This window comes from Centruroides vittatus, unplaced genomic scaffold (genome assembly GCF_030686945.1).
Source record: "Centruroides vittatus isolate TY-2023 unplaced genomic scaffold, ASM3068694v2 contig_371, whole genome shotgun sequence".
NCBI lineage: Eukaryota > Metazoa > Arthropoda > Arachnida > Scorpiones > Buthidae > Centruroides > Centruroides vittatus.
Genome location: NW_027122194.1, coordinates 1,827,008 through 1,852,499, shown reverse-complemented (window position 1 = coordinate 1,852,499; position 25,492 = coordinate 1,827,008). Strand labels below are relative to the sequence as shown.

Below are 25,492 nucleotides of genomic sequence, written 5' to 3'. Positions count from 1 at the left end.
ACAAAACTTTAACACGCGTTCGACTGTTCGTGCTCCCGACGGACACCCCCGAGAGGGGAGCCGCCGGCAGGCCGCCGATTGTTTAACGTCACTAGTTATTGATTCATGGTAGTTCTTAAATAAAAGGAAAAAAAATAAGTGACGTTCGCAATTTATTGCTTTTCAGAGTGCTTTTTTGTTTGCAAACTTTACCGCGAGATGGCAGCACTAGCAACTACTAGCGGTGCCGTCTGCATGAAAGCATAAAAAAGTATAACTTAAAAACTATGATAACTTTTTTATTTTCCAAAGCAGTTCGGTCCAAAAGTAGGGTATCGTTGAACTCGTCTCGGTCCCCTCAGTTCGGATATATACTGAAAGTCCCGAAATTCTATAGGTGGTAATCTATAGTATCCCCTCAGAATCAGTCATTAAATTTATTCTTGCTTTTGTCACAGGTAGATAGATCTTTAGTGATATATAATAAAATGGCATTTTCATCATTTTCATAATGATCCAACAAGAGTAATACCTCATCACTAGACTACAAATATAATTTTAATTAAATGCTTACTGTGCGAAAATAAAATATAAAAAAAAAAGAAAAAGTGAACACAGCCTTAGAGTTTCTGTGGTCACTTCACATTACATTAAAAAATATTAAATAATTAAATAATTTTTGGATTAAAATCGTCTGTTTCTTTGCAGTGTTATTCATAAATGCTTAAATAATCGTCATTTTAATAAAATAGGTCATAATTTTAACCCCAAACAGAAAAAAAATTGAAGAAGTTTAACCGACCTTCCACTCACCATCGTAGACAAAGCAAACGCCATTGTCGACCGTCTAGAATTGCCAGATGGCGGTTTGGGGCTGAATACGATGGCCTCAACCTCTCTACTATCAATATATTATACTTTTAATGTATTTTTTAAATTAAAAGTAAATTATAAACAATTTTCTTGACTTGTAAATTTGTTCTATTCTTTACATACAAATAAAACAAAATTGAATTTTAACAGCTAATAGGCTAATATATATTTCCACAAATGTTTTTTGTGTTTCAGAGACTAAAAGAGGGAGAAAGTGTCACCACAGGAAACTAGGCATTTTTTTTTTTCTTTAGTGAAATGAAATACAATCGATAGATGGATTAGAAAAAAACGTGCACATTCATTCCAAAACCGAGTGATTTCCCATTAGATCCCTTAGGCCTAAGCATAATGGTGTAAGCGTTTACAGCGCAAATATTCAGAATAATAACCATAATAATAAAATAATTTTATTTAGAAACAATTCATAAAGGAATTATTGCAAACTTAAGAAGGGATAAAACTGTTTAGTAGTATTAATATATAAAATATCCAGCAACGAGTTGCGTGATTTTACCGGCGAAAAATATGTTTAATTAAGAAACATAGTAAATTCAAAAAAGTGTGTTATGAGATTTTATTTTTAAAATAACTTTTATATTATTAATTACTCAACTAATAAAAAGACAAAAAAAAGTAATTTTTAAGGTAGAGGCGAGTTTTTATTTGGTAAACTAAAAATTTCTGAGTTTAAAAAATTCATAACAGGTTTTTCAGACATGGTCTCCATCTCCCTAATATCTCCCAAACCAATGGTTCGATTTTCCCGAAAATTTCTGAAAACATTTTTCTTTAATACACAAAGCTTCCTACAGAATTTCATAAATTTTCGACAAAAAGCACAGACGTCATTAAGTTTCAAAGTGGGTGAAAAAATCAGTCCTCCATACAAAGATCCATACATATTGAAAATCCTCGAACTTATTTTGTATTTCTCGACGTTTTAAGTTTTCATGAATTCAAAAATGTAAAAATATTGAGTGATCATTTTTTTCTCCGATTGCCATACTTTTCCTCTGTTATCTAACAGTCAAGAAAGTAAAACACTTTCATCGTCAATCATGAACTAGACAAAAAGATGATGTTGAAGACGGTTTTGCAATTAAATAATAAGAAAATCTCAAGAGATAATTTAAATTATGCAATGTTCTTAAGTTATATGCAAATACTCCGCCATTTTATACAATGTGTGGGGAAGTACTCGATCTTTAGAGTATTCCCCGTGCAGGAACAAAACAAAAAGAAACTTCAAAGAAATAAATCACACGCTCTATGACTCCAATGCAAGGAACTTAAAGTTTATTTTAGTCCTTCCAATCACTACTCTGTCCCTTCGCTATAACAGACACTAAAACAAAAGAAACAACACACGCAAAAAAAAAAACAATCTCGCGACTCTATCGTCTACACGTCCTCTCTCCATTCTTTCTTCCCTAAAAAAGTCTTCTTCCGTTGAGCATGCGCGATCTCCCCTCTCTCCTTTTTTTTCCTCCGAAAACTGGTCCATCCAAGGATCACGCAATAGAACACGTGATCTTTGGACCACATAGCTCCCCTTCTCCCATTAACTTTTACAACAGGAAGCTTTTACGCTACGAGGTCCTGTCTCTACTTTACACCGTGAACCACCCAAGGGGTTGATTACGAACCGGTAAGGCAACAGAAAACGTGGTCTTCAGGCCACAAATGAGCTTGATAATTCGCTGATTTTGGTATCCGCGAAATGTGCTGAAATCAATTCTGTGCGAATATCGCGGGAGATCCCATAATAATAATATGAAAATTTATTGACGAAGTTAATGCTGATATTAAATATATGATTTAACTTTTTATTTATATTTAGAAACTAATATTTTAGAATTTTGTGGCATTAAAGGCACGAACGATATATTCTCAAAATATTTTACTTTCCCGGCTCTTATGCATAATAGAAAGTACTACGATCGGTCAAAAAATGACCCCAACGTGTTTACATTTTTGCATCCAAAGATCCTTTAAACGTCGAGAAATGCAAAAACAAAAAGTTGGGGTCTTTTGTATGTATGGAAGTGTGGGGGAAGAACACTATTTTGTTCTGTGAGATTGCCTAAAATGGGGTGAGATGGTTAAGACGGACGAGAAGTGCTGAAGGATCTTATTTGGATGCGATCCGCAGACTTGCGAGACAAACTCTACGATTACGAGAAACCGTTTATGTGACACCAAAGGAACTTACAAGATTTCCGCGATCTTAAAAATTCTAAGTCAGCGGCGATCTCTGGGTTTTCATCTTTCCAAGATAGTCCCGGATGAAAGTGTGTCCCTAATTCCCAAGTAAGAGTTTCTCGATGTCTGGACAATGCGTCGACTTCCGATAATGGGAAGTTAATTCGAAGAAGGAAGACAAAATAGGCACGAGACACCAGTGGCGTGCCGTCATTGGAAGCGATGGAAGCGCCGATTCCACCTTCCAATGACTTTCGGGAATCGTCACGTCCTTGAAATTCCAAGTTTTTATTAATTTCTGGTCCCTGATCGCCCATTGCGATTGGTCGCTTTTCCTCGTTCTCGCTTTCTAAGTGGTTGATCACTCCTTGATGATCGTAACGAGTTCTCAACTTAGATCGCGGGAGATCAAAATCGACGTTTAATTCGATTCTAACCGGAAATGGCCGATCTTAAGACATATTCTTCCACTGTATTTATACCTTCGTGTCACGTTTTTTATACAAAATATTTATTTCTAGCTTCTTTTTTTTCAAAAACTATTTTAACGGGAAGTTTAGTGAGGCTTCGGATATGTGGAGCTTCACAGTTCACTTAATTTGAAGCTTAATAACTCCGGTCTTTGTCGAAAATTTCCAAAATTTTGCAGGGAGATTTATAAGTTGATGCTATTAATTTTCGAGGCTAAAGGTCAAGAGAGTAGGGAGATAAAGGTGATTTGTCATATCTCGAATAGGGTCGACTTAAGAACCGCCGAATGGCTGAGTTGCTAAAGCGGCAGACTACCGCTCTGGGGACCGGGATCGTGGTCTGTCCCATTGTGGGCCTTACCGAACCCATAATGGGGATGCTAAAAGGCTCTCAAATTGAAATAATCGGTCGTGGGAGTACCCAATAGTAAGAATTTCCATTTCCTCCAACTCTTCTATCGGAGAAAACATTTTGATTTCGGTCCTAGCCCGGTTAGGAGTGATAAGGTGATAAATACCAGTTTTACTTAAATGGTATTTAATATTTTCTATTAATTAGGATAGTGCATATATCCATAACATTGCTAGCCTAAGTGCACATTTTTGGCTAATAGCATAGTTTATTTTTTTAAATGTTACCTGCAGAGCTCATTATATTTCCTAAGCCAAAAGAATTTTGTATAACTTCAAATTTCTTTTTCTTTGGCACTAGTAATTGGTCCTAATCAACGGGCTAGCTGCTGTTGCACTATTAGGCAAAAGAGCCTGGCCAAACCCCCCCTTTTTTTACTCCTTCCAACCTGTGGACACTAAGAGGATCTTTAAATCATGCTCATCTTGGTACAGCCAGGCTCCAACCAATCCACAAAAAGTTTATGAGGTTTTCCAACTGCCTTGACTTGATCTCAGGTCTCCAGATCAGTATAGGCTAACGCCTTAAATTCCTTGGTCAATTCAAATTCATCAGCACATTTTAAATACATATTAGGGAGACTAAAATTGGCCTGCAAAGGGTGGCTAAAAACCATAATGCCATATTGACAAGACTTGTGGCCAGAACCCAGTTTATTCATCGAATTTACGAAGGCAGGATCGTTAATGAGTTGTCTTATTTGTGAGCCGTCAAATATTCCTGCTTTAATTTTTTCCATACTCAACTGAGGCATTTTCCCTATGTATGTAAAGCATGATCGTTCCTATCAAAAGCCTTTACAAACTGCTTCATTAGGCCTAGCTTGATATGCAGTGGAGGAAAGATGATTTTCTCTCGTTCAACTAAGGGGTCGTTAATGACATTTTTTTTCCTCCAACGTCCATGTGTTCTCTCTTAGGCCATTCTTTTCTAACCCAGTGGTGTGTTTTCTCTCTGCTATCCCAGAGGCACAAGAAGCAACGATATTTGGTGTAGCCAATTTGCTGTCAAGGAGAAAGTTTACTATTTTTAAGTCTACACAAATTACCCATTGATGTTCATGATACTTTGTCTTCTCCAAGACAAAAGCTATGGTGTTATATTCTTTCATTTTCGTTGAGTGAGCAATTGGTATTGAACCATATTTGTTCCCATTGTGTAGAAGGACATTTCAAACTTCGTTTTGAGCTGTCAATAAGGCACCAATCATCTGAAAAATATTCAAGACGACCCATTTTTTTCCAAGAATTTTTTAATTTCGTGACAAAACACAAGATTGTCTTCTTGAGAGAATAAGGGCAGCAGATTTTTTTTCTCTTGTACCGTAAAAGGTAATTTTGGTTCCTTGCTCCAGTAAATTTTTCTTGTTCAACCTGGAAGCCAATAATTCAGAAGCTTCTTTTGGCAAGTTGAGATCTCTGGTAAGGTCATTTAACTCATCCTGGTTGAAACGTTGAATTGATGACATTCTCTTATAATTACAATCACCTTCATTAGGATCAGAGCTCGTTTCACAGATTAGACTTGTTTCACAGAGCTCTGGTAGCTGGTGAAACGATGGAACCGTCACTTCCTCTGAGTGAGGGACCGGGTGTCTTGCAGAAACTAAAGTCCACTTGTTAGGGTTGATTGATTGATTCCATTAATATTTACTAGGCAAAAATAAGTCATCAAAGTGATTTTTGGGGTTTCTCCAAACCTTCGGTACACCGAATTCAACTTTTACTTTTCCTGGTAGTCCGCCGTCGTAAATGTTCTGTACAAGTTTTACAGCCCTGATGTGGTACCCAGCTTTTATCCTGATCACCAAGCCTAACACCAAAGTATCCAAGATAAGCTCTCTTTACAAAGTCACTAATAGTTTTTCTGTTTTTAACATATATTATCCGCATATGTAGCAAAACACATCAGAATGATTTACACAACTTCTACTTGAACTCATTTTATTTCTATTCAACAACACAATAAAAGCATCTAGAACACAGTACGTTTTAGGTTAACTTTATAACAAGTCTTGCCTTAACACAAATATCACAAGAGGCCAACTTCGATCTATACACTGCACGGCTAGAACTTACAAACTTACCTCAACTCTAGTTGGGAGTGTTGAACGTCAATTCGTTACCGGATGCTTACTTCATCTGGTGGATTTACCTGGAACTAACTGGACAGCAGACTGACAATGCGGAAAATATACAGGAATCAATCCTTGCATGTGATTTAGAACTGTACAAACTGTAATTAGAGCTGCACATTTCGTGTAGCACTGTATGTTAAAAAACAGTGATCTAAAAAAGTAGAGCTGATTGATTTCATATTTGGATTCAGGGACCCAAATATAGCTAAAATCAGTTCTAAAATCCTAGGCACCAATTTTTTTTTTTTTGTAGGCTTGTGTTATTCATAAATGTAGTCTAATAATCCCCAGACTTAGTCAGATTTTGCCATTAGAGTATGTTGGAACAAATTTTCATATTCTGTAGACAGATCTAAAATGACACTTAAAAAATTCAGATTAAGGATAGACATATGTAACCTTCTATCCCTCTTCCAATATACCTCTGTATTATAAGACCACACTTTGTGGTTTATATTATGTATATAGTTTTATCTAAAGCAGTGATTCTCAACCTTTTTTACATCATGGTACACTTATAATAATTTAAAAATTTGGCGGCACATGCTTATTCAGTAAGAACCACAGGACAACTGGTGACGTCATAACAGTAATTTTTAAATGCCGTTCATTATTTAGGTCACATTTCTAAACCCCTTGGTAACACCAGCTACAATTTCCAAATGTTCCCTAGGAAAGTAGAACAGTAGTACTCCCAGTAGGTATTCCCAGTGGCGGCACTTAAAAATCTCACGGCATTCCCAGTGGCGGCACTTAAAAATCTCACGGCACAGTGGTTGAGAATCACTGACCTAAAGCACAACAACCTAAAGCAGACTCACTTTAATGCAGACACAATGAGGAAACAGTTTTTTCAACAGAAAATCAATAAAAATACAAGTTTTAAAGTCTTAACTTTCATATATTTTGTAGAACATTAAGAAATGTACAGAATAAAGATTTGAGAGTAAGAGTAACCAAAAGATCAAAATTAATTTGTATGAATTTAGAGTTTCAAAGTAAAAGAAAAAGAAAGGAATGCAGCAAAAACAGTGCAATTTATTTTACTGTATAATTATTAACATAATTGAAAATTTTTATGTAATATACACTTTGATCAAAGTACAAAAATTAATATAGAAGAAAAGAAATTATGATGTAAATTTTTTTTGTACTAATCTATACAAAAGTGGTTTGTAAGTAAAGAAGTAGGAATGGCTAAGATACTTTTATATGGCAGTTTGAATTCAGATGTCTTCGAATGTCAATATTTGTATAGTTTTTAAATGTAAAATATTAAGATTTTCTCTCTCAATCTTAATTATTAGAAATTGTGAAAAGAAAAGCTTAACTAAAGTAATTTAGAGAGATAATTTTAGATATTCTACTTAAAAATTCAATTTGATCATATACAATTGAGAATTTCTTGTAGAGATTTTTAAGTACTGAAATAATAAATGTATTTGTTACTGACTGTTTGGATTACAGGCAGCAACAAGAACTTCAGCTTTTGATTTGGCTAATTCTGTGGCTTTCTTTGCTTTGTCCTTTAACTTTTCTTTGTTCACTATCAAATTAGGAACAGTTTCTTGATTATGAATCAGAGGAAATAAGTTTTCTAGTACGTAATTGAAGCCTCGACAAGTTTTGATTGAATTCTGTCGAAATCTTTCCACTCCAAATGCCTGAATGGCTCGGGCAAATCCAAAAACTGACGACGAAACCCAGGCATATCGATTCACAATAGTCCATTTTGGATTATCTTCACACATCTGATATACGCATTTTTCTTCAATTGTCTAAATAATAAGAAAATTTTATAAAATTAACGATTAATTATTTTTAAATAATTAGAAATAAATTATTATTACCATTACTGATTTAAAACCAATATTTCTTGTATATGTTGTTATAACCTTATTGACTGGATCAACCACTGATTCTTCAACTATTCGAACACACTTTGTACTGACAAATCTCTCCCCCCATTTGGGTATCCTGTTTGTTTTGGTCAAAAGTCTTTTAGAATGTAACTTGCCATCTTTTATTTGCCGAAAAACGACATCCTCTGACAAAACGTGCTGACTAATATAAAAACAATAATGTAAGTTTAGTATATATTTTCTCCAGTTTTCAACAGTTTAAAATAAATAAATAATTTTAAAATTCTTATAATTTGATTTTCAAATAGTAAACAGTTATAATGATAATTTATACTGAAACATTTTAAGTAATCCATAAGTTATAGTTAATGTATCAGTAATTAAAAATTATTTAATTGGAATAAGACAGTACTAAATTGCATTTTAAACATTATTGCTACACGTACACAAATTAAAAATTACAAAAGCACCATATATTATGGCATATAAGACACAACCACATTTCAATGCAGAATATTTAGGAAGTATTCTTTAGTGTATTTAAGCTGCTTTGTACTCTTGGCTCCAAATGTTTTTTTACTGTATTCTAGTTAAAAAGCTAAAATTAGAATACACTTTTAACACCTTTTCTCACTAATAAATAAAATAATTCATTTACAGTTAAAATTTATTATTAAACTATTCTATATGAATATATACAAAAGCTGCTTAGATACAGCAAATAATAACATCTTTATTCAAGAGCTGGGCTAAGTCAGGTTACCTATAACATATTAAAGGGTGTTTGGGAAATTCATTAGCCTATGGGAGATCACAACTTATATTGCATTTTATGTGTATGATCTTCCATAGGATTTTTTAGCTTTTTTTAATGAACAAAATGTGCATTTTACTGTATATGATGTAAAATAAGGTATATTTTGTAATTTAATTTCAACAGTAAATATTCAATAGTTCATATATAAATGAACATCAATGGATTAGTGTTCAATAGTTCTTAATGTAACTTTGTTTTCGTAATGTAATTAATTATACACTAATCGAAAATTTCATCTTGAATACCTGGCTATCACTGCAAGGGCTCATCACAGTGAAAACTGACAGAGGTTAATAAACACAGATTTATTTTCAATTAAATTTGTTTGCATTGGGGACTTCCTTGTTCCTCTTCAGCCAAAATTTAAAACAAATCACAAACAACATGCCAGATTGGTGACAAATATAATAAATCAAAACTGTGTATGTATTAATTACATATAAATAACGACTATTTCTGTTTCTAGTTAAATTTTAATTAAAAAAACTGGTGCACTGGAATAGTGAACATAACTGGCGCCTAGGACAAGACACTTTATTGACACCCTCCCCCCTCCAGAAACACATAGTAATATAATATATAGAATTTACTCGTAATAAGAATATAATACAAATAATAATAGAATGTAGTACCTACTTTAAAATATCTATAATATTAATTTAATTATTATGCCTTTGTGTCCTTTTTAACTCTATTTAAAATTTATTTTGTATACTAGTACTTTCTATATATTAACAGGACTTATTATACTGGAAATTATGAATGCAGATATTTAGTCTTACAGATCAAAAATAATGTTCTTTATTTAGTTCACCAGGTGAACTAAATAAAGAACATTATTTTTGATCTGTAAGACTAAATATCTGCATTCATAATTTCCAGTATAATAAGTCCTGTTAATATATAGAAAGTACTAGTATACAAAATAAATTTTAAATATCTATAATATATTACAAATAGTTACTATTACCTTCATGCCCCGGGTGCCCCTCTGCGAGTGGGCATGATAGACCCTCTTGCCCCCTCTCGCTATGCTACTGGACTGGTGGTTACTTTTGAGTTAGTGACATTTGCATGGTGGTATTTTGGAAAAGGAGTTATATTCTTTGCTAACACATAGAATTGATACTATTAACAAGTGTTGCCAGTAAATCATAGGTCATAAGTGGGGTCTATGATTCATTCCTCAAAAGAACCACCAGTTAACTTCCTCTGTGAATTTGTGGAAAGGGTTAATAAATCTAAAAAGTTTCTGTAGTTTGATTTAATAAAACATTCTTATTTTACTGAAACAATAACTTATTTGACACTAGTGTTACATTATAGAGAGAAAAATTAAATTACATGTATTAATTTCAAAACACCTTTCCTCTTTTTCTAGCAAATTTTTAAAATTAAACAAACTAAACTTTTTCAGCTATCTTAAATGGCCTTCTTCACGTTAAGCATCTGCATAACCTATATTATAATAAATATGCTATAATGTTATAACAGTAATTATTTTGATATTTTTCTAGCACTAAAAAATAAAAGAAAGGAAATATGTTAAAAGAAGACAGCATGTGTTAGTACTTTTAACGACATTAGTTCACATGCATTTTAAGTATAATGTTATAAAATTTGTATACATATCATGAATTAAATTCATAATTGTGATTTATATTACATATTTTATTATATTTGTTGCCATTCTGGGACAAGTTGTTTGTGATTTGTTTTAAATTTTGGCTGAAGAGAGAGACAGAACTCTAAAATGCATATGAAGTTAATGAAATTTAAAATAAATCTGTATACCTAATATCTTTATTTATTAACCTAAGTCCGTTTTCAATGTGATAATCTGGTACAATGATAGTCAGGTATATATCACTATATATTTTAAGGCAAAATTCTCAAATAGTCCTTTTAAGAGCTAAAAGCCAGTAAGCATTGTAATTATACTCTGAATTTGTTTTTAATTCATAAAAATACATTATCTGTATATGTATATATTAAAAGCAAAATGTTGTCTCCACCAAAACTAAAACCAACATTTTACAAAGATGTATGTAAGTAGGTCATATCAGATCATAGGTGGGGTCTATAATTCATTCCTCAAAAGGACCACTGTTAACTTCCTCTGTGGACTCAGTATGAATTTGTGGAAAGGGTTAATAAATCTAAAAAGTTTCTGTAGTTTGATGCTTTAATAAAATAGATTCTTATTTTTCTGAAAAAATCAAAATATAAAGTATTTTTGAAATTTGAATTAAAATTTCTCTTAAATTTTAATGTTTCAATAACTAGTAACCAATTGAACATTTTTATTTATTTTGTTTTTCAATAATCAAAGAATTAGATACTGTCCAGTTATCATAAGCTATCACTGGGATTTATATATAATATCAAAATACATTGCAATGATATATAATAGTGGATGTCAAAGTATGATGCATGGACCACTGGTAATCTGTGAGCATGCTTGGAGGTGGTCCTCAAACCTATTCATTTTCCCAAAATGCATATCTATGTTCTTTAGCTAGAGGAAAAACCATTTTCATACATCACATACCTATTAAATTTGACCGCATAAAAACAGGTTTGAGTGTATATGGTGCAAATCTAAAATGATATTTACATGATAAAAGAGTGAACAAAATTAATAGTCTGCCACTGATCTAACTCAGTTTAAGTGGTCCATGGATCATACAACTAAGCATTTTTTCAAACATAATCCAACATTATTCCATTTTTAATATTCAATCAAAATTCAAATCACCAACAGTTACTTTCATTCATAACATTCCAAATACTTTTGGAGTGATTAAGTCTATCTTCATGGGATGATATTACAAAAAAAACCACTTTTAGTAAAGAAATTCATGATTTCAAGGATGGTGAACTTTGAATTTGTGTTCTAAGAATTTTTTTAATAGATGAACTTAGTTAAGAAGTACTGGGGAAATTGTTATGAATGAATGTTATGCTTTTGAATGTAATAAAATAAAATTTTATTACAGTCAAAAGACTGTAAAATTTTTTATACATTTACATCATATTTCCATATTTACTAACTACCAATATCCAATAATAGATTGATACTTTTAAATAAGCTGATATACATTTGTTCTTATTAGAAATGAAGAGCCACTGATCAATATTAAGATGAATGTATTGATCAGTTACCAATCAACTAATCAATATATTAATAGTTTAATTTGATTAATTAAGTTAAAGTTAAGACTAACAATTCTGTATGCATCATAACAAAACCAGTTTTTCAACCTTTGTTTTATTCTTAATCTCATTCTTAATTTGTTTTCATAGTAATTAAATTATATGTTAAGCATAACATTTAAAAATACCTGAATGGATTAGGATATCTGGACCAAAAAGCTTGTGCTACTTGATCCCATGTGTATTTGAAAATGTCTGATCTCTCATAAAATTTACCCATCTGCTGGAAAAAAAAAAATTACTTTAACAAAAATAGTTTAAACACAACTACTTTGTAAAAAATTATGTAACTTTATTCAGTAAGTTACTTTAAGTAAGTAAACAAACAGATTTTTTTCATTTATAAATTACTGTATAAATAATTCCATCAATTACTTATGCTTCATAATATATAACAAAAGATTATCATCAAACAAATAAGCTTGTTTTTGATCAAGTTTCTTTCCATCATAAGAAATTTCATTGATAATCAAGTACAGGATATCCTTGTTAGCTTGAAATTCAAGAGACGAAATAATTGTGATTTCAAATTATCCAAGATTTACATATTTCTTACAATATGCCAAATGCCATATAACTAATGTAATTTATTAAGCAAATAGAATACAGCTACATATAAAGAATGCTATTTCCATTAACTAATAGTAATGTAGTAGGCTAGAATCCTACAAATCTCTCAATCTGCTACTTATAGTCCAATCTTGCAATCCCAAAATCTATGCAACCTAGCAAAATTTATGCAACCTATTGCAAATGGTTTGGGTTCACATAGATGGACCCATTGACAGTGACAGGCTGCTTCAGATGTCACATGCTGCGGCAAACCCATCTCAACAGACCATTTAGCAAATCTGCTAGTCTGTGCACTCTGTCATGCACTGGTGCAATCCACTCCCTCTTTGGCATGTTCACATGAAATTGTGTCACACATTACTGGATGGTACTCACATCATGCCCAACATGCATGATGATTGTGTGAATCAACAAACTGAGATCACACAGCTCCAGTATAGTCTTGTTACCCAGCCAATAACTGGTGGTATTCAGCTCATTGTCATCTCCAAGGTATTTTCTACAGTTCTTTGAAATTTCAGCTGTCATGAACTAACAATGTTAGCATTTATGGCCCAAGCCAACTGCTGCTCTTTAAAACCCAAAACTGGGTACCACATGACCCAATGTGTATGCAAACTTGATCATTTCCTTCTCTCTATTACCTCTATCTGTCCTGCAATTTGCAGATGGCTACACACATTCTGTCATGGTGTTGCAATTTCACTTTTGAGGAGTGTATAAAGCCTTTATACAAAGAAATTGTTACTAATAAAAGGTGAATGATAACATACAGATGTAACCCATCCATTTATTTTCGTTATTAAGAAACAGCAAGGATGCCATTAACACCTACAACACACTGGGGTATATAAATGTCTCTCACAGGTATAGTATACCTGTGAGAGACATACTATGAAATGTGTTGTCTCTCACAAGTATACTATACCTGTGAGAGACAACACATTTCATAGAGATCTGATGTATAGTACAGTACATTGGTTCGATCAAGCAGACCCTTAAAAAACAGCTGGCAGAACATAAATATGATATACAAAGCAAAATGCAGACCACCGCCCTAGACATGTATGCTTCTGATACTGGCGTAGAAGCTAAACTACAGAAGTTTTTATGTTAATTTTAATTTTTAATGTTAACACATAGATGTGATTTTTAAATTCGTTCTAATACTTAATTCTTCCAACAATTTAAAAAATTTAAATTTGATCTTTTAGCATTCTAATTCTATCAAATGTTTTGACTTAAAACAGATCATATTCAGAGTGAAAATGTTTATCATAGCATATTTATATTAAATTACATTTGCTGGTATATTTTTGAAGGGTTTGTTGATGTTACTCACTACACTCAAAACTAAGCTTTTTGCTATTTTATTATAATAATATAAATGTTTATTTTTTTATAAAATCCATAACAGATGGCACCACACACAATTTTATTTATGATTAATATTAATAATATAAAAGTTATTTTTTTAAATAAACATCTCATAACAGCCAGGAAAGTGACACAATATGCTAGTTGATTTTTTATTTCTACTAGGACCTGAGTTATAAGCATGGGATAGCTTTTCTGTAGAATACTATACAATCAAATGAAAGTTGTAGTAATTAATAATTTGCTATTAAATTTGTTCTCCAAAAATTTTACATCTATACTTACAAAAATTACCTCATTCTCAGATAAAATATTCTGTAAACTTTTTTTTTATAAAAACAGCATTCAACAAACAACTATTAAAATAAAAGCTTTACTATGGCTTACAGCACTAACTTATCATCTGTTCAGAGAATAACCCAGAATTTGATGTTAGTTTGTTCACAGTTTAATAAGAAAATTACTCAAAATTTAAATGATTTTGACATTTACAATGATGGCATCTTCAGGAAATTGATTTTAAAAACAAACAAGACATAATCTTACAATATAATCTTACAAACTTCTTGCGTGTTGAATAAAATTTAAATCAAACCAACAAACTATGTCAAATTTTTCAATATGTAATGAAATTAAAATAAATAAATTAATTAATTAAAAGTAGAAAATAATGTAATTTTGTTAGAACAAAGCAAATCATACAGAATTAGACAATACTCTGACAGATATATTGTTGGATGGTTTATAGCCCTAAATGTCTAATAGTCTCCCATATGAAAATCTGTCTCAAGTCTAATACTCTTAAGCAAAGATACAGCATTCTAAAGTGAAGTAAACCCATCTTTTAAGACAAATTTTGTAAATTCATGAGGCCTTTGCCAATAGACACTTGGGATTGCACATACATTTTCTTATTGACCTCAATGTTAGGCCAATATTGGGCTTGATACAGTTATGACTAGGATAGGAGATGAGCATAAACGTTCATTACTGACTCTGCATCTTCAGTAATTCCACTTAATCCCCACATTGTTCAAATGTAACTCTGTATTATTTCTGTATTTTCAGTTGTGTATCTTGTTTATTTCAACTTAATTTTATACATTTTAATTTTTAGGAATTATGTTGATTTTTTCCTGATACAGGCAAAGCATGGCACTGCATAAGGAGGAATGAAGTCCAATAATTTTTAGTGGAAACTTGCAGTCAACAAGCTGTGAAAAGTTTAATAGGATGCATCCATACCAATGTGTGCAGCCTGTTAAACATTAAACTCTTCAGAAGTCATATTAACCCTTGACCAGGTCTATAGGCTTTCAGGTCCCTTTTGATACTTCAATTTTTCAACTCACTTACAGCTGACAGTCAGATCTTGTATGATCAATACATAGATCTATATCGATACATTTTCATGGTCTTCTGAAAAATTCTAGCCATTCTTTTTTTTTATTATTTTTATTGTGCATGTAGAATTCTTCAGAGAAGCAAATTTTGGAGATAAAATTAAAAAATGAGAGTATACAATTATACCTCTAAAACATGGATAAATATTAGAAATGGACTGAATAATTTTTGGCCAAATATCAAATAATTATCTGGATGTTAGTGTTGCCAAATATCAAATATCAATTACTCTTGCCTTTCTGACTACAAATACTGAATAGCTGTTGATTTATTTAGAACTTCCTAAAACAGAAGGCTTATACCCCGTTCGCACCGAGCATTTCAATCTAGATTGTGACCAAGGTCAGCAACTATGCCTTAGTGCGACCTCCCTCGACCGTTTCAATCTCGACTGAAACGAGGTTCAATCGCGATTGACTCGAAAGTTCTTGAAACTAGATCCAGTCATAAGAGAGATCCCACAATCTCACCCACGCAAGAAAATACAAGATGGTGGCAGAACACGTGTCGTGCTATCAACAGAAAAATAAAAAAAATATTTGGAGAGACAATGACATTTGTCTATTATTAGATATATGGCAAGAAAAAGTATTTATTGTTGGTGTTCATGACTTACTGAGTAGTTACGCCAGTTTTATCATTGCGTGTAATAGCCAGGTTCTTCTCAAGCAGAATGCCTGTGCGAACAGCATGACGTTCAACTGGCGACAGTCACAATCCAAATTGAGATCGAAGTGAGTCATGGATTGTGTGCAAACATAGTATTAGACTCTTAGGCCTTAGAATAAGATGAAGGGCAGCCTCTTCTGTTCAATAATACAGATTATATATGTTTTTGTTTTTAAAAGATTATAATTATGTAATGGAAAATAAAAAATTAATTCACACCATTGAAGTTTGTTGCTCTTTTGGCAGTCCCACAATGGAGTCTATAGTAAACATAACATATAGTATGTTCAACAAAGCTGGAAGTATTTATGAAGACCAACAAAATTGCTTACTTCTTACAGATGCAGAGATATTAATGTTTCTTCATTACAATTTATTGCTTTTGAATTTTGATTATTAATAAATAATATTTGCTCAAAATCATTTATTTTTCCTTCCTTTTCTCTCTCTCTCCTCAAACTAAAATGATACTATTCATCCAAACAGCTTGACTGTGAGGAAGTATTAGGTCAAAATATCAAATGTGTGTGCATAGTATTCAGTCAAATAATGAATACCGATTTTGTGGCGAAATATACCAAATAATGCTGAATATTCAGTCCAACAGTAATACTGTTAGAAATTAGGGTACAGGTAACAGTGAAGATTTTCCTAAACTCACCATTACCTCTCTATTTTTGAAAAAATTGTTCCTAGACCACACAAGTGATGTCAACAGCTTCTGTGGTGCCTTACCATCCTAACCATATCAGCAAGATAGTTTGTATGGTAACTATGACATATCAAGGATGAGAAAACATTAATGATAAATTAAAATGAGGAAAGCATGTGTTCCTAAACTAAATACATTGTAGATGTTAAAATGATCCACCAGGTCACCAAGCTAATGACTTTAAAAAAATCCTCAATGCCTTGGCAAAAAACTATTAGACCACCTAGATTTCAGCCTAGTTAGCCTCACGAATAATACATCTATGCTCTTTGGAGATTTCTGACTGCAGATTCCCACTATCAAAATAAATTGATTTTCTTTCATCCTTACTCAGCAATGTGATTTCTTTACCTGTAAAAGAATGAACAAAGATCAACTTCACTCCTGAGATTCCGGACTTATGAAAGAGACATCCTGTATGTATTACAGTGACTTATAACTATACTCAAAGTTTCTAAATAAAGATATAAAATGAGGTAGAATTTTACCTATGTGCATTGTCATGGTGGCATTTGAGACTGTTCATGCTCATCCCAGAGGGGAGCCGCCGGCAGGCCTCCAATTGTTTAACATCACTATTGATTCACAGTAGTTCTTGAACACACATATCAATAACTAGTGACGTTAAACAATCAGCGGCCTGCCAGCAACTCCCCTCCAAGAATCTGTCGGGAGTCACAACGGCTGCCATGACAGTACACACAGGTTAAATTTTACCTAAGATGGTATTCTTTTTTGTAAAACACAAAATACAACAAAAAACCTAAGCCCTTCCAGTAACAAAATACAAATGTTATAGAACTTGTATTTGTAAACTTGATGCAGACCTCATGAGGAGGTTGAACACATTTGTATTTTGTTAAAACATTGTTACTGTAGGACTTAGATTTTTTGTTATACATTTTGTTACTGTTCTGTAACAAAATGTGCAAATTTCTTACAGAATTTTATTACAGAAATTTGCAGAGAAATTTTTTCCATTTTTTGTGAAAACAGTTTCTAATATTTACCGAGGTTTTTTTTCCTATATATTTGTATTTTTCCTGAACTGCTAATAAAGAAATATTAAAACAGAATATTTCAATAAATTCTATAACAATACCCCATATTGTTTAAGAACAAAGGCCAACTTAAGTACTGATAAAAATCTTTTCAAAATAAAAAGAACTGCTGGTTCATTCTTCAAATGAATTATATTTAGACATGTTTAATTTGGAAAAAATTTATTCTAAGAATTTAAACAAAAAAAAAATGCTGAAATAAAAATGTGATATTAAATATTAAAATAGCAACATTTCATTTTCTTTAATTAAATGTTCTTCACTTCAAAAAAATATTCCATTACTTGTAAGCACAGAACATTATAAAATATCTGGAAACAAATATGTATCAATACAAAATTAATACAAATATTTCAATTATTGATTTTATTTATAATATTAACATTAGAAAAATTACAATAATACAAAAATATTACCGACCTTAGAGATCCTTCTGAATGTAAAAGTAATAATAATAATAAAAGATAAAATATATTAAATAGCGTTTAAACGGTAAATATTCTATATATTTGGACACTGCAGTTTGAGTCAGCCATGCTACAAAACAAGATGCTAACAGAAAAAAAAAGTAGTAGTTCGAGGATCGTGGTTGAGTTTATCGCCAAAATATAGCCAAAATTATTTACTAATTTTTTTTTAATATATTAAAGTTGGAATATTTTCTAATCTAAAATAAATCGCAAAAATATGATACTGTGTTTTTCAATATAATTAATAAATATCTTGGTAAAAATAGGAAAAATAAGGAAATACAGTATATTTCAGACGCCATTTGGCATAATTATCACTGTTATACTGTATTTATTGTTACGTGTTTTCATGTTATATATTTAAAAAGGCATCAAGTTTTGCGCTATTATTGGATGAAATACTTAAATAAACAAGTGATTAGAAACTTTAAACGCTAGAGAATAAACAGAATTAATTATGGCGATACTTTTTTTTTACTCGAATCTTTCCGCCTTCTGGGCATAGAGAAGGATTTTTTTCAGGCCCAAAATGGGATAAATGGGTCCGACATATCTGGAACAGCTTACATCACAGAAAACATTCGTGGGGTTATATGGGCTTGACCGGTAATTTTAAATCAAGGCCGGCAATCGGCAAAACAGTTATATTGTAATTGAAAAAATATTATATAAAATTTTTTTTAATATTCAAGATTATTTATAGTGATTAAACGACTTTCTCATTTTAAATTCATTGTGATTAAGTTTTTGTTATGATTCACGTGTAGTACTGTAGTACCAACGAGCTAGAATATACTACATAGAGTGGCTGTGACCTACAGAGCCTATAACAGATTAATCTGTGGCCTATAGAGCTAGTGGAACTGCGTTGAGCGCCACCTGTACGCAGGCAAAGGAAACTTTTTCGGGAAAACACGAGCGTCTTTGGGTTAGATACGTACTGAGACGCGGTGCTTGTTTTCTGCCTGTGATAATGAAAAACAGCTTTCTGCCAACAAAACTTCAAAAAATAACTGTTGTGTGGTCGGTTGTAGTGTTACCTATATTACTGAGCCGCCAAGTACAAAGTTTTATTCGTTCCCGCATGAAGAATAGGCCTACCCTGGGACGAAAGAGAAATGGCTGACTGCAATTTAATTCCTGAGGTTAATTACATAATGATGTGTTGCATTCTAACCAATCTCCAATCTCCTGTTAACCTTAGTTGGCTCTATTTTAAATTTAGTTCTCTAATGTAAAGTTTAGTAATTTTCTCTTTTTATGTTATTTTGTTAATCTGACAGATATTAATTGGCATATGATGTGATATTTGAATTTACGAGATCTGTGGAAGAAAGGAGTAAGAAGCAAAATTAGTATTTTGAAAAAATGAGGATAATAATTTCCCTATTAATACAATACTATTAGCTATTGCTATGGTCTTTATTGAAGTTCCTTTATATATATGGTTAGTTACAAATTTCATTATTTACCATGAAATAGATATATAGTTTACTTCTTCCAGACCATCCTTTAAATTGTACAAAATTAAGAGTATAATAAATATAAGAATATTAATACTGCTCAGTCCCAATGATCTACAGTCACTTCTCGAGTTACGACCATTCGCACTTATGACGAAAAATTTCATTAAAAAATTTTTAAAATGTGTCAATTTTTTATAGGTTTTGTGGAACAGTGGCGTGCCGTGACATTTGATGATAGGGAAGCTGTGTTTCTGTAAGAAGCCGACTTTCAGGGGCAATCAGTTAATTGCGCGTCAGTGATGGTCTAGGGTCCATTCGTACGTGCGAATGACAAAAATAAACAATTTATGTTCTTTAATTCTAAAATACAAATAATACATACATAATACAATTATAGAAAAACTTGTTTCTTTTTTTATTTTCTATAAATTAACTCTATTCGGCGATGTTTTCCCGCAAAGTCGTTAATTACTTTATCATAAAACTCGTCGTTGATTCCATCAACGTATTTAAAAGTTTAAATCGCTAGCCATGATATAAGGGCTAAAATTAAAAATAAAATTATTAAAACTTACTTAGTAAAATAAAATTTGTGATGGATATACAATTATACATACCTGGTACAAAATATTCAATTGTATGAATATACTTTTGCGAAGAAACGTATATAAAAATAACATAAAATATTGTTTATTTTTAAATATTTAAACAATCCACTGAGTTAAAATTGCTCCCTGCGAGTGGCTCACGAATGGAAACAGAGACGATTTTGGTAGGTGTACAGTGAATGCATGCATGACAAATCCCGAGGGTGCCGATACCGGTCAATGTCAAATGCCTCTTTTGTCGCATCACTAGTATATCTCAAAGGACGCGACAGGGCCGTTGTAAATTTTAAACGTTTCTCACCATAGATGTAAATATGTTAAACTTAATAGTCATTTGTTTTCTAACTACTGCAATTCGTTTTAGTACCAGGTGTACACGGAAATCAGTTCCCCACTGTACCGAGCTAGTAATTGCTTCGGTTAAGCTTTTGTTTAAGTCAGCAGGGTTTTACTTATGTCACCATTCCCTAATCTCTTAATTATTTAACTACTTCTTAGTAGAAATAACTCGAAACCAGTTACTTTGTACTCGAATATCTGTAGTCTTGGGAAAAAAGTGGAAAGAAATTTTTATGACAACCGATACTTAGATCGTACATTTAAGGAAAATAAATTCTAGAGCTTTTTTTGTACCATTGTACGTCTCATTCATTAAATTTGGTTGTAAATAATGATGCCAAAGTAACAGTTAATTTTTTAACATTATACAAGAATTGTACACGTTTTTTCTGCATTCCCTTACAGATGGGACATACTATAATCGTAATATCACCGGTTTAACATTGAAACCCGTAAGTAATATAAGATGGGAGAGCGGAATAAATATATCAAATATTTTAATGGATTTTTTTAAACTCCCGTCAACTATACAGAACTATCATAAAAACATGCCAGTAAACTCCTATCGGTTGGGTTAAGTTATAAATCTAGTCTAGGGTGGGCAACCTTTTTTATAACACGGGCCAGAATAAATTTTACGTTTTTCCGCGGGCCGTAGTAGTTAATTGACGCCTTTTTGTGACTCGTAATTTTTTTAGTCTGCAAATATGAAATAAATAAATAAAAAGTTTATACTACATTTATTTCTCTTATCGTTTTCGAAAATTACAAAGAATTGGAAAATTAACTATTAATTAGTTATTTTTCCAATTTAATAATCTATTAAAGATCTCGCGGGCCGGATAGAAACTTTTCGCGAGCCGTAGCTGGCCCGCGGGCCGGGGTTGCCCGCCGTTGATCTAGTCTACTCGTGATTCACGTAATCGGACGAGAGCGGCCGAATATCTATCAGGCAGGCGGCTAAACAGCCCACAACCGGTCCGGGATATAAAGTTAGAAGCTTTATGTGTGAAGCATCCACCAGCTAAACCGGGTGACGTTGGTGCTCTGTAAAGCGCATGCGCCAATGCCTATAATCTGCCTGCTTGGAAGTTGACAGGCAGGTGGTTAACAGCCCACAACCGCTCCGGGATATAAAGCTGTACTCTTTACGAGTGTGTCGCTTACCCGGTTTAGCTCACCCGGCTAAACCGGGTGAGGTTGGTGCACTGTAAACCGCATGTGCTAATGCCTATATAATCTGGCTGATTGGAGACTGACCCGGTTTCGACATTCCTTCCGCCACCGAATTATTCGAATATACAATAGCAATCTTATCGTTTTTTTTTCACATGTAGTATAGAAATTTGTAAAAGATACATAATGCAGTTATAATAAAATATTAATTTTAATTAATTCAAAGTACGTTAAAATATGAAAATTTATATTTTATAAAATTCAAGGGAAAGTCATTGGAAGGTGGAATCGGCGCTTCCATCGCTTCCAATGACGGCACGCCACTGTGATATATTAATGAGGTTGTAAAATAATTTAAACACTGTTTGAGCACATTAATAAAAATAGATTTTATTATAGATTTTTAAAGTTATTACAGTATATTGTATTATATTATTTAAATCATAAAATCAAATCAAATCGAACTCTCCTTAATAGTTATAATCTGTTTAGAAATTGATTAAACCCCTTTCGCAACGTTAGCAGATTTAATAATGTCTTTATTTCTCACGATTGTCGATATCGTCATTCTCGGAATACGGTATGCAACAGTTAAATCTCGAACATCCATGCGAACTTCATATTTCTCAGCACTCTCTTTTTTCAGTCCATTGTAATTCTAGTCATTTTTTTAGTTTTCTGTTGCTTTTCATTTGCCTTTTTGCAATTCATGATTAATAAAAATACTAAAATTTTACTTACAAATTAAAATCAGAAGAAATTTAACAAAGTTATAAACCGCGGGACCGCGAACGTCTAGTCTGGTCTAATACACCGATAGTGCTACTTGTTCATATGCGCGTATAATTGGATTAAGTCGTATACCGAGCAAAATTTGTTTCGTCGAAACAGGACGTATTCCGAATTGGACGTATTCTAAAGCAGACGTATACCGAGGTTCCACTGTATATATTTGATGCGATTCAGTCCTATAAAATTTTACATATTTGTATAGTACATATTTAATGTTAATTCTAGTCAATATTTAAACTGAATTTTGTTTATTACAATACTTTTTGTTGTGTAAATCTATTATACTGAGAGCGGTAGCACTGTATTGGCAACGGGGAAGTGCCAAGACGTTGTTGCTAAGGTCTTATATAAATGTTTGCCAGACGTAAATGCCTCTCACGCCTGGCAAACATTTATGAGCCGTGGACTAAAACTAAAAAACTAACGTATTGCCTAGGGCATTAAAAACATTACCACGGTTCTGATTATACTATATGTATATATATATATATATATACGTATATCATTATTGAAACATTTTTCAAATAATTCTGCATCAACAACTAAATGTTTACTAGGAAACAATAATATAATTTCTATACTTTTCCTGTTTGGGCTGCAATTTGAAAAAATTGTAAACCTATAAATTCCCAATGTCGTCTGCTTGTCTTTCCTTAATCTCGAGAGCAGAGTTAGATAGATAAAATCCGAGACCACGTGTGAAAAGATTAGGGACAGGAGGCTCCGATTAACTATATACGAACTTCCGATTTAAAACTGGAACTCACGTTGTTTCAATTCAAAATGTTTCCTCTGAAAGGAGTTAGATAATGAATTATCTGCACGACTCTATTGCTAACGGAAAAGTATTATATATAGGAGCAAGATCCTGCTAGTTTAAGGTAGAGAGCATATACAGTGGGTGATCGGTTAACGAACAAATCGAATAACAAACACTTTCGCGAAAGATTTTTATGTTCGGATAACGAACACCTCACAGAACAAACACAAGAATCGACGTAAGATAATGAATACCGATTGGTCTTCCTTGTTTTCAGGCAATTCAAAACTTTTTGGAGCGCGGCAGACGTCGACATCGACGCTCAACCCGGTATCTATTGATCGGATAGTATTCTCCGAACTTCGAAACTCTCCCTTGTAATTCCTGCCTTTTATTTTTCTGACAGAAACAATTCTTTTATAGTATTCACGAGACTGTCAGGCGGGCACTCGTTAAGTTTTGCGTCGGTTTTTCTTTTCGAAAGGTGAGAGTATAATAGTAAAGGTAGAGAGTGGGCAGAAAATATCTGTTGTTGCTGGACAGTATGGCTTGAACAGGTCTACAGTAGGCCGCAGTTCAATCTTATCTAAGAAAAATACTGTATAATCAAGAAGACTCGAGCAGCTAAAGGAGTAACAAAAATCACGTCTGAGAAATAAAGAACATTGAAGAGTTCGTAATGGAACCTGAAACTGATCTAACGACAGAACAACTCCAAGAACTCTTAAATGAAGAACACCGAGAAACTCGGCGAGATATGTTTTCTTTTGAAAAAGAGGATTAATGCCGATATCTGTTATTAAAGATCTTATGTAGAAGAGGGAGGATGTCAGAACGGTCTCAGAATAGCATCCAAACCCGGTTGAGGTTAATAGGCTTAGGGATCTCTACAATTACTATGTTATTAATTACTTGTGAAAAATCCTGAAGAAGAGAGAAAAGCAATCGACATTAGACAGATTCTTTAACCCCACAAACGGAAAAAACATGACTAATAAAAATGCAAGACTGTATATATGTATTTTTATTATTACATATAAATAAACGTCGTAAGAAAGTATATGATTCACGAACATAAATTGTGCTACTATTTTAACACTTGGCGATTTCCCAACTTTATTTAATCGCCAAGTGTTAAAGTAGTAGCACAGTTTGTGTTCGTGAATCATAGAAAACTAAAAAACACGGTTTCAGAAAATTGTGAAGAAAGTATATATTTTTTTATTTTGGGGATCTCAGAACGAATTAATCAAATTCCCATAAAAACCTATGGTAAATCGTTAATCGGTTAACGAACAATTCGGATAGCAACAGAGTCTTGAAACGGATTTTGTTCCTTAACCGATCACCAAGGGGGCGTACGTTTGTGTTGTGTAAAGGCAACAATTAGAATATTCCAACTCGTGTAAAAGTGTGCAAAGGAAGAGTTTTAACCCTTAACTGAGATGGTGCCAGCCAGTCAAAATAATCCTACTTAGTTTTTTTTTTTTTAATTTTGAAAGTAAATAACAATACATTTCTTTCTTCAACCCTTTATTTAAACGTTTCTAAACAAGGCAAAATATTCTGTACCAATAAGTTATTTCTAAACATAATTAATTTTACTTTTTCGGCTGTTATGTATAAATAACAAGGGAAAGCATTGGCCAAATCTATAATGTATACCAATAAAGACTTTCTTATTGCTTATATAATGGGAAGAATTATGTAAATAAAATACAGGGTGGCCTTCTGGATAAAGGCCACCCTGTATCATCCCTTAAGAAATGATAGAAATGGCATAATGTAAACATTTGTGTATAATTAAAAAAATTATGCAAAATATATTCATAGAATAAAAGTTTTAATAAGATTTTATGAACATTCTTAAATTACATTAATTCCTTTTACATCAAATAAGAAAACTTGCCTTAAAAATCCTTAAAATTTTAATTTGCACAAAATTTATTATTATTATTATATAACCTCATTGTGTGTAGAACAAAATACCATAAACCAAACTTTCAAACTTTGTTGGTTTTTAAAGTAGTTATACTTATTTGATGTTTCTTCTCTTACATACAATAAAATTATGAAGCAATCTTAATATTTTATTCTTCTTGAGAATTTTTTTG

At 32.3% G+C, this 25,492-nt stretch overlaps 2 protein-coding genes and 1 long non-coding RNA gene across 4 annotated transcripts in view; all 3 read right to left on the bottom strand.

Moving 5' to 3' along the window:
- Positions 1-25,492, bottom strand: part of LOC136975407 (inducible metalloproteinase inhibitor protein-like) — a 62,577-nt gene that overhangs the window by 20,032 nt on the left and 17,053 nt on the right. The gene's annotated exons all lie outside the window — the stretch shown is intronic.
- LOC136975484 (uncharacterized) lies at positions 5,866-6,971 on the bottom strand. The gene is made up of 2 exons (XR_010880789.1): positions 6,868-6,971; positions 5,866-6,550 (listed from the first exon to the last, which is right to left on the bottom strand). It is a non-coding gene; the product is annotated as an uncharacterized lncRNA (long non-coding RNA).
- On the bottom strand, positions 7,095-18,338 carry prel (preli-like). Of its 2 annotated transcripts, none has more exons than XM_067270546.1 (4): positions 18,188-18,338; positions 12,100-12,194; positions 7,927-8,140; positions 7,095-7,854 (listed from the first exon to the last, which is right to left on the bottom strand). In XM_067270546.1, the coding sequence occupies exons 2-4, from the start codon at positions 12,189-12,191 to the stop codon at positions 7,522-7,524; spliced, it is 639 nt and encodes a 212-aa protein (XP_067126647.1). In that variant the 5' UTR covers positions 12,192-12,194; positions 18,188-18,338; the 3' UTR covers positions 7,095-7,521. The 2 variants fall into 2 exon arrangements, with proteins under 2 accessions (XP_067126647.1, XP_067126646.1); XM_067270545.1 differs by having other exon boundaries at positions 12,100-12,191.

Coding starts and splice junctions, on each gene's coding strand:
- prel (XM_067270546.1), bottom strand. CDS start 12,191: ATGGGTAAATTTTATGAGAGATCAGACATTTTCAAATACACATGGGAT. Junction 8,141..12,099: donor AGATATCCTAATCCATTCAG/GTATTTTTAAAT, acceptor TTTTTATATTAG/TCAGCACGTTTTGTCAGAGG. Junction 7,855..7,926: donor TTGGTTTTAAATCAGTAATG/GTAATAATAATT, acceptor CTTATTATTTAG/ACAATTGAAGAAAAATGCGT.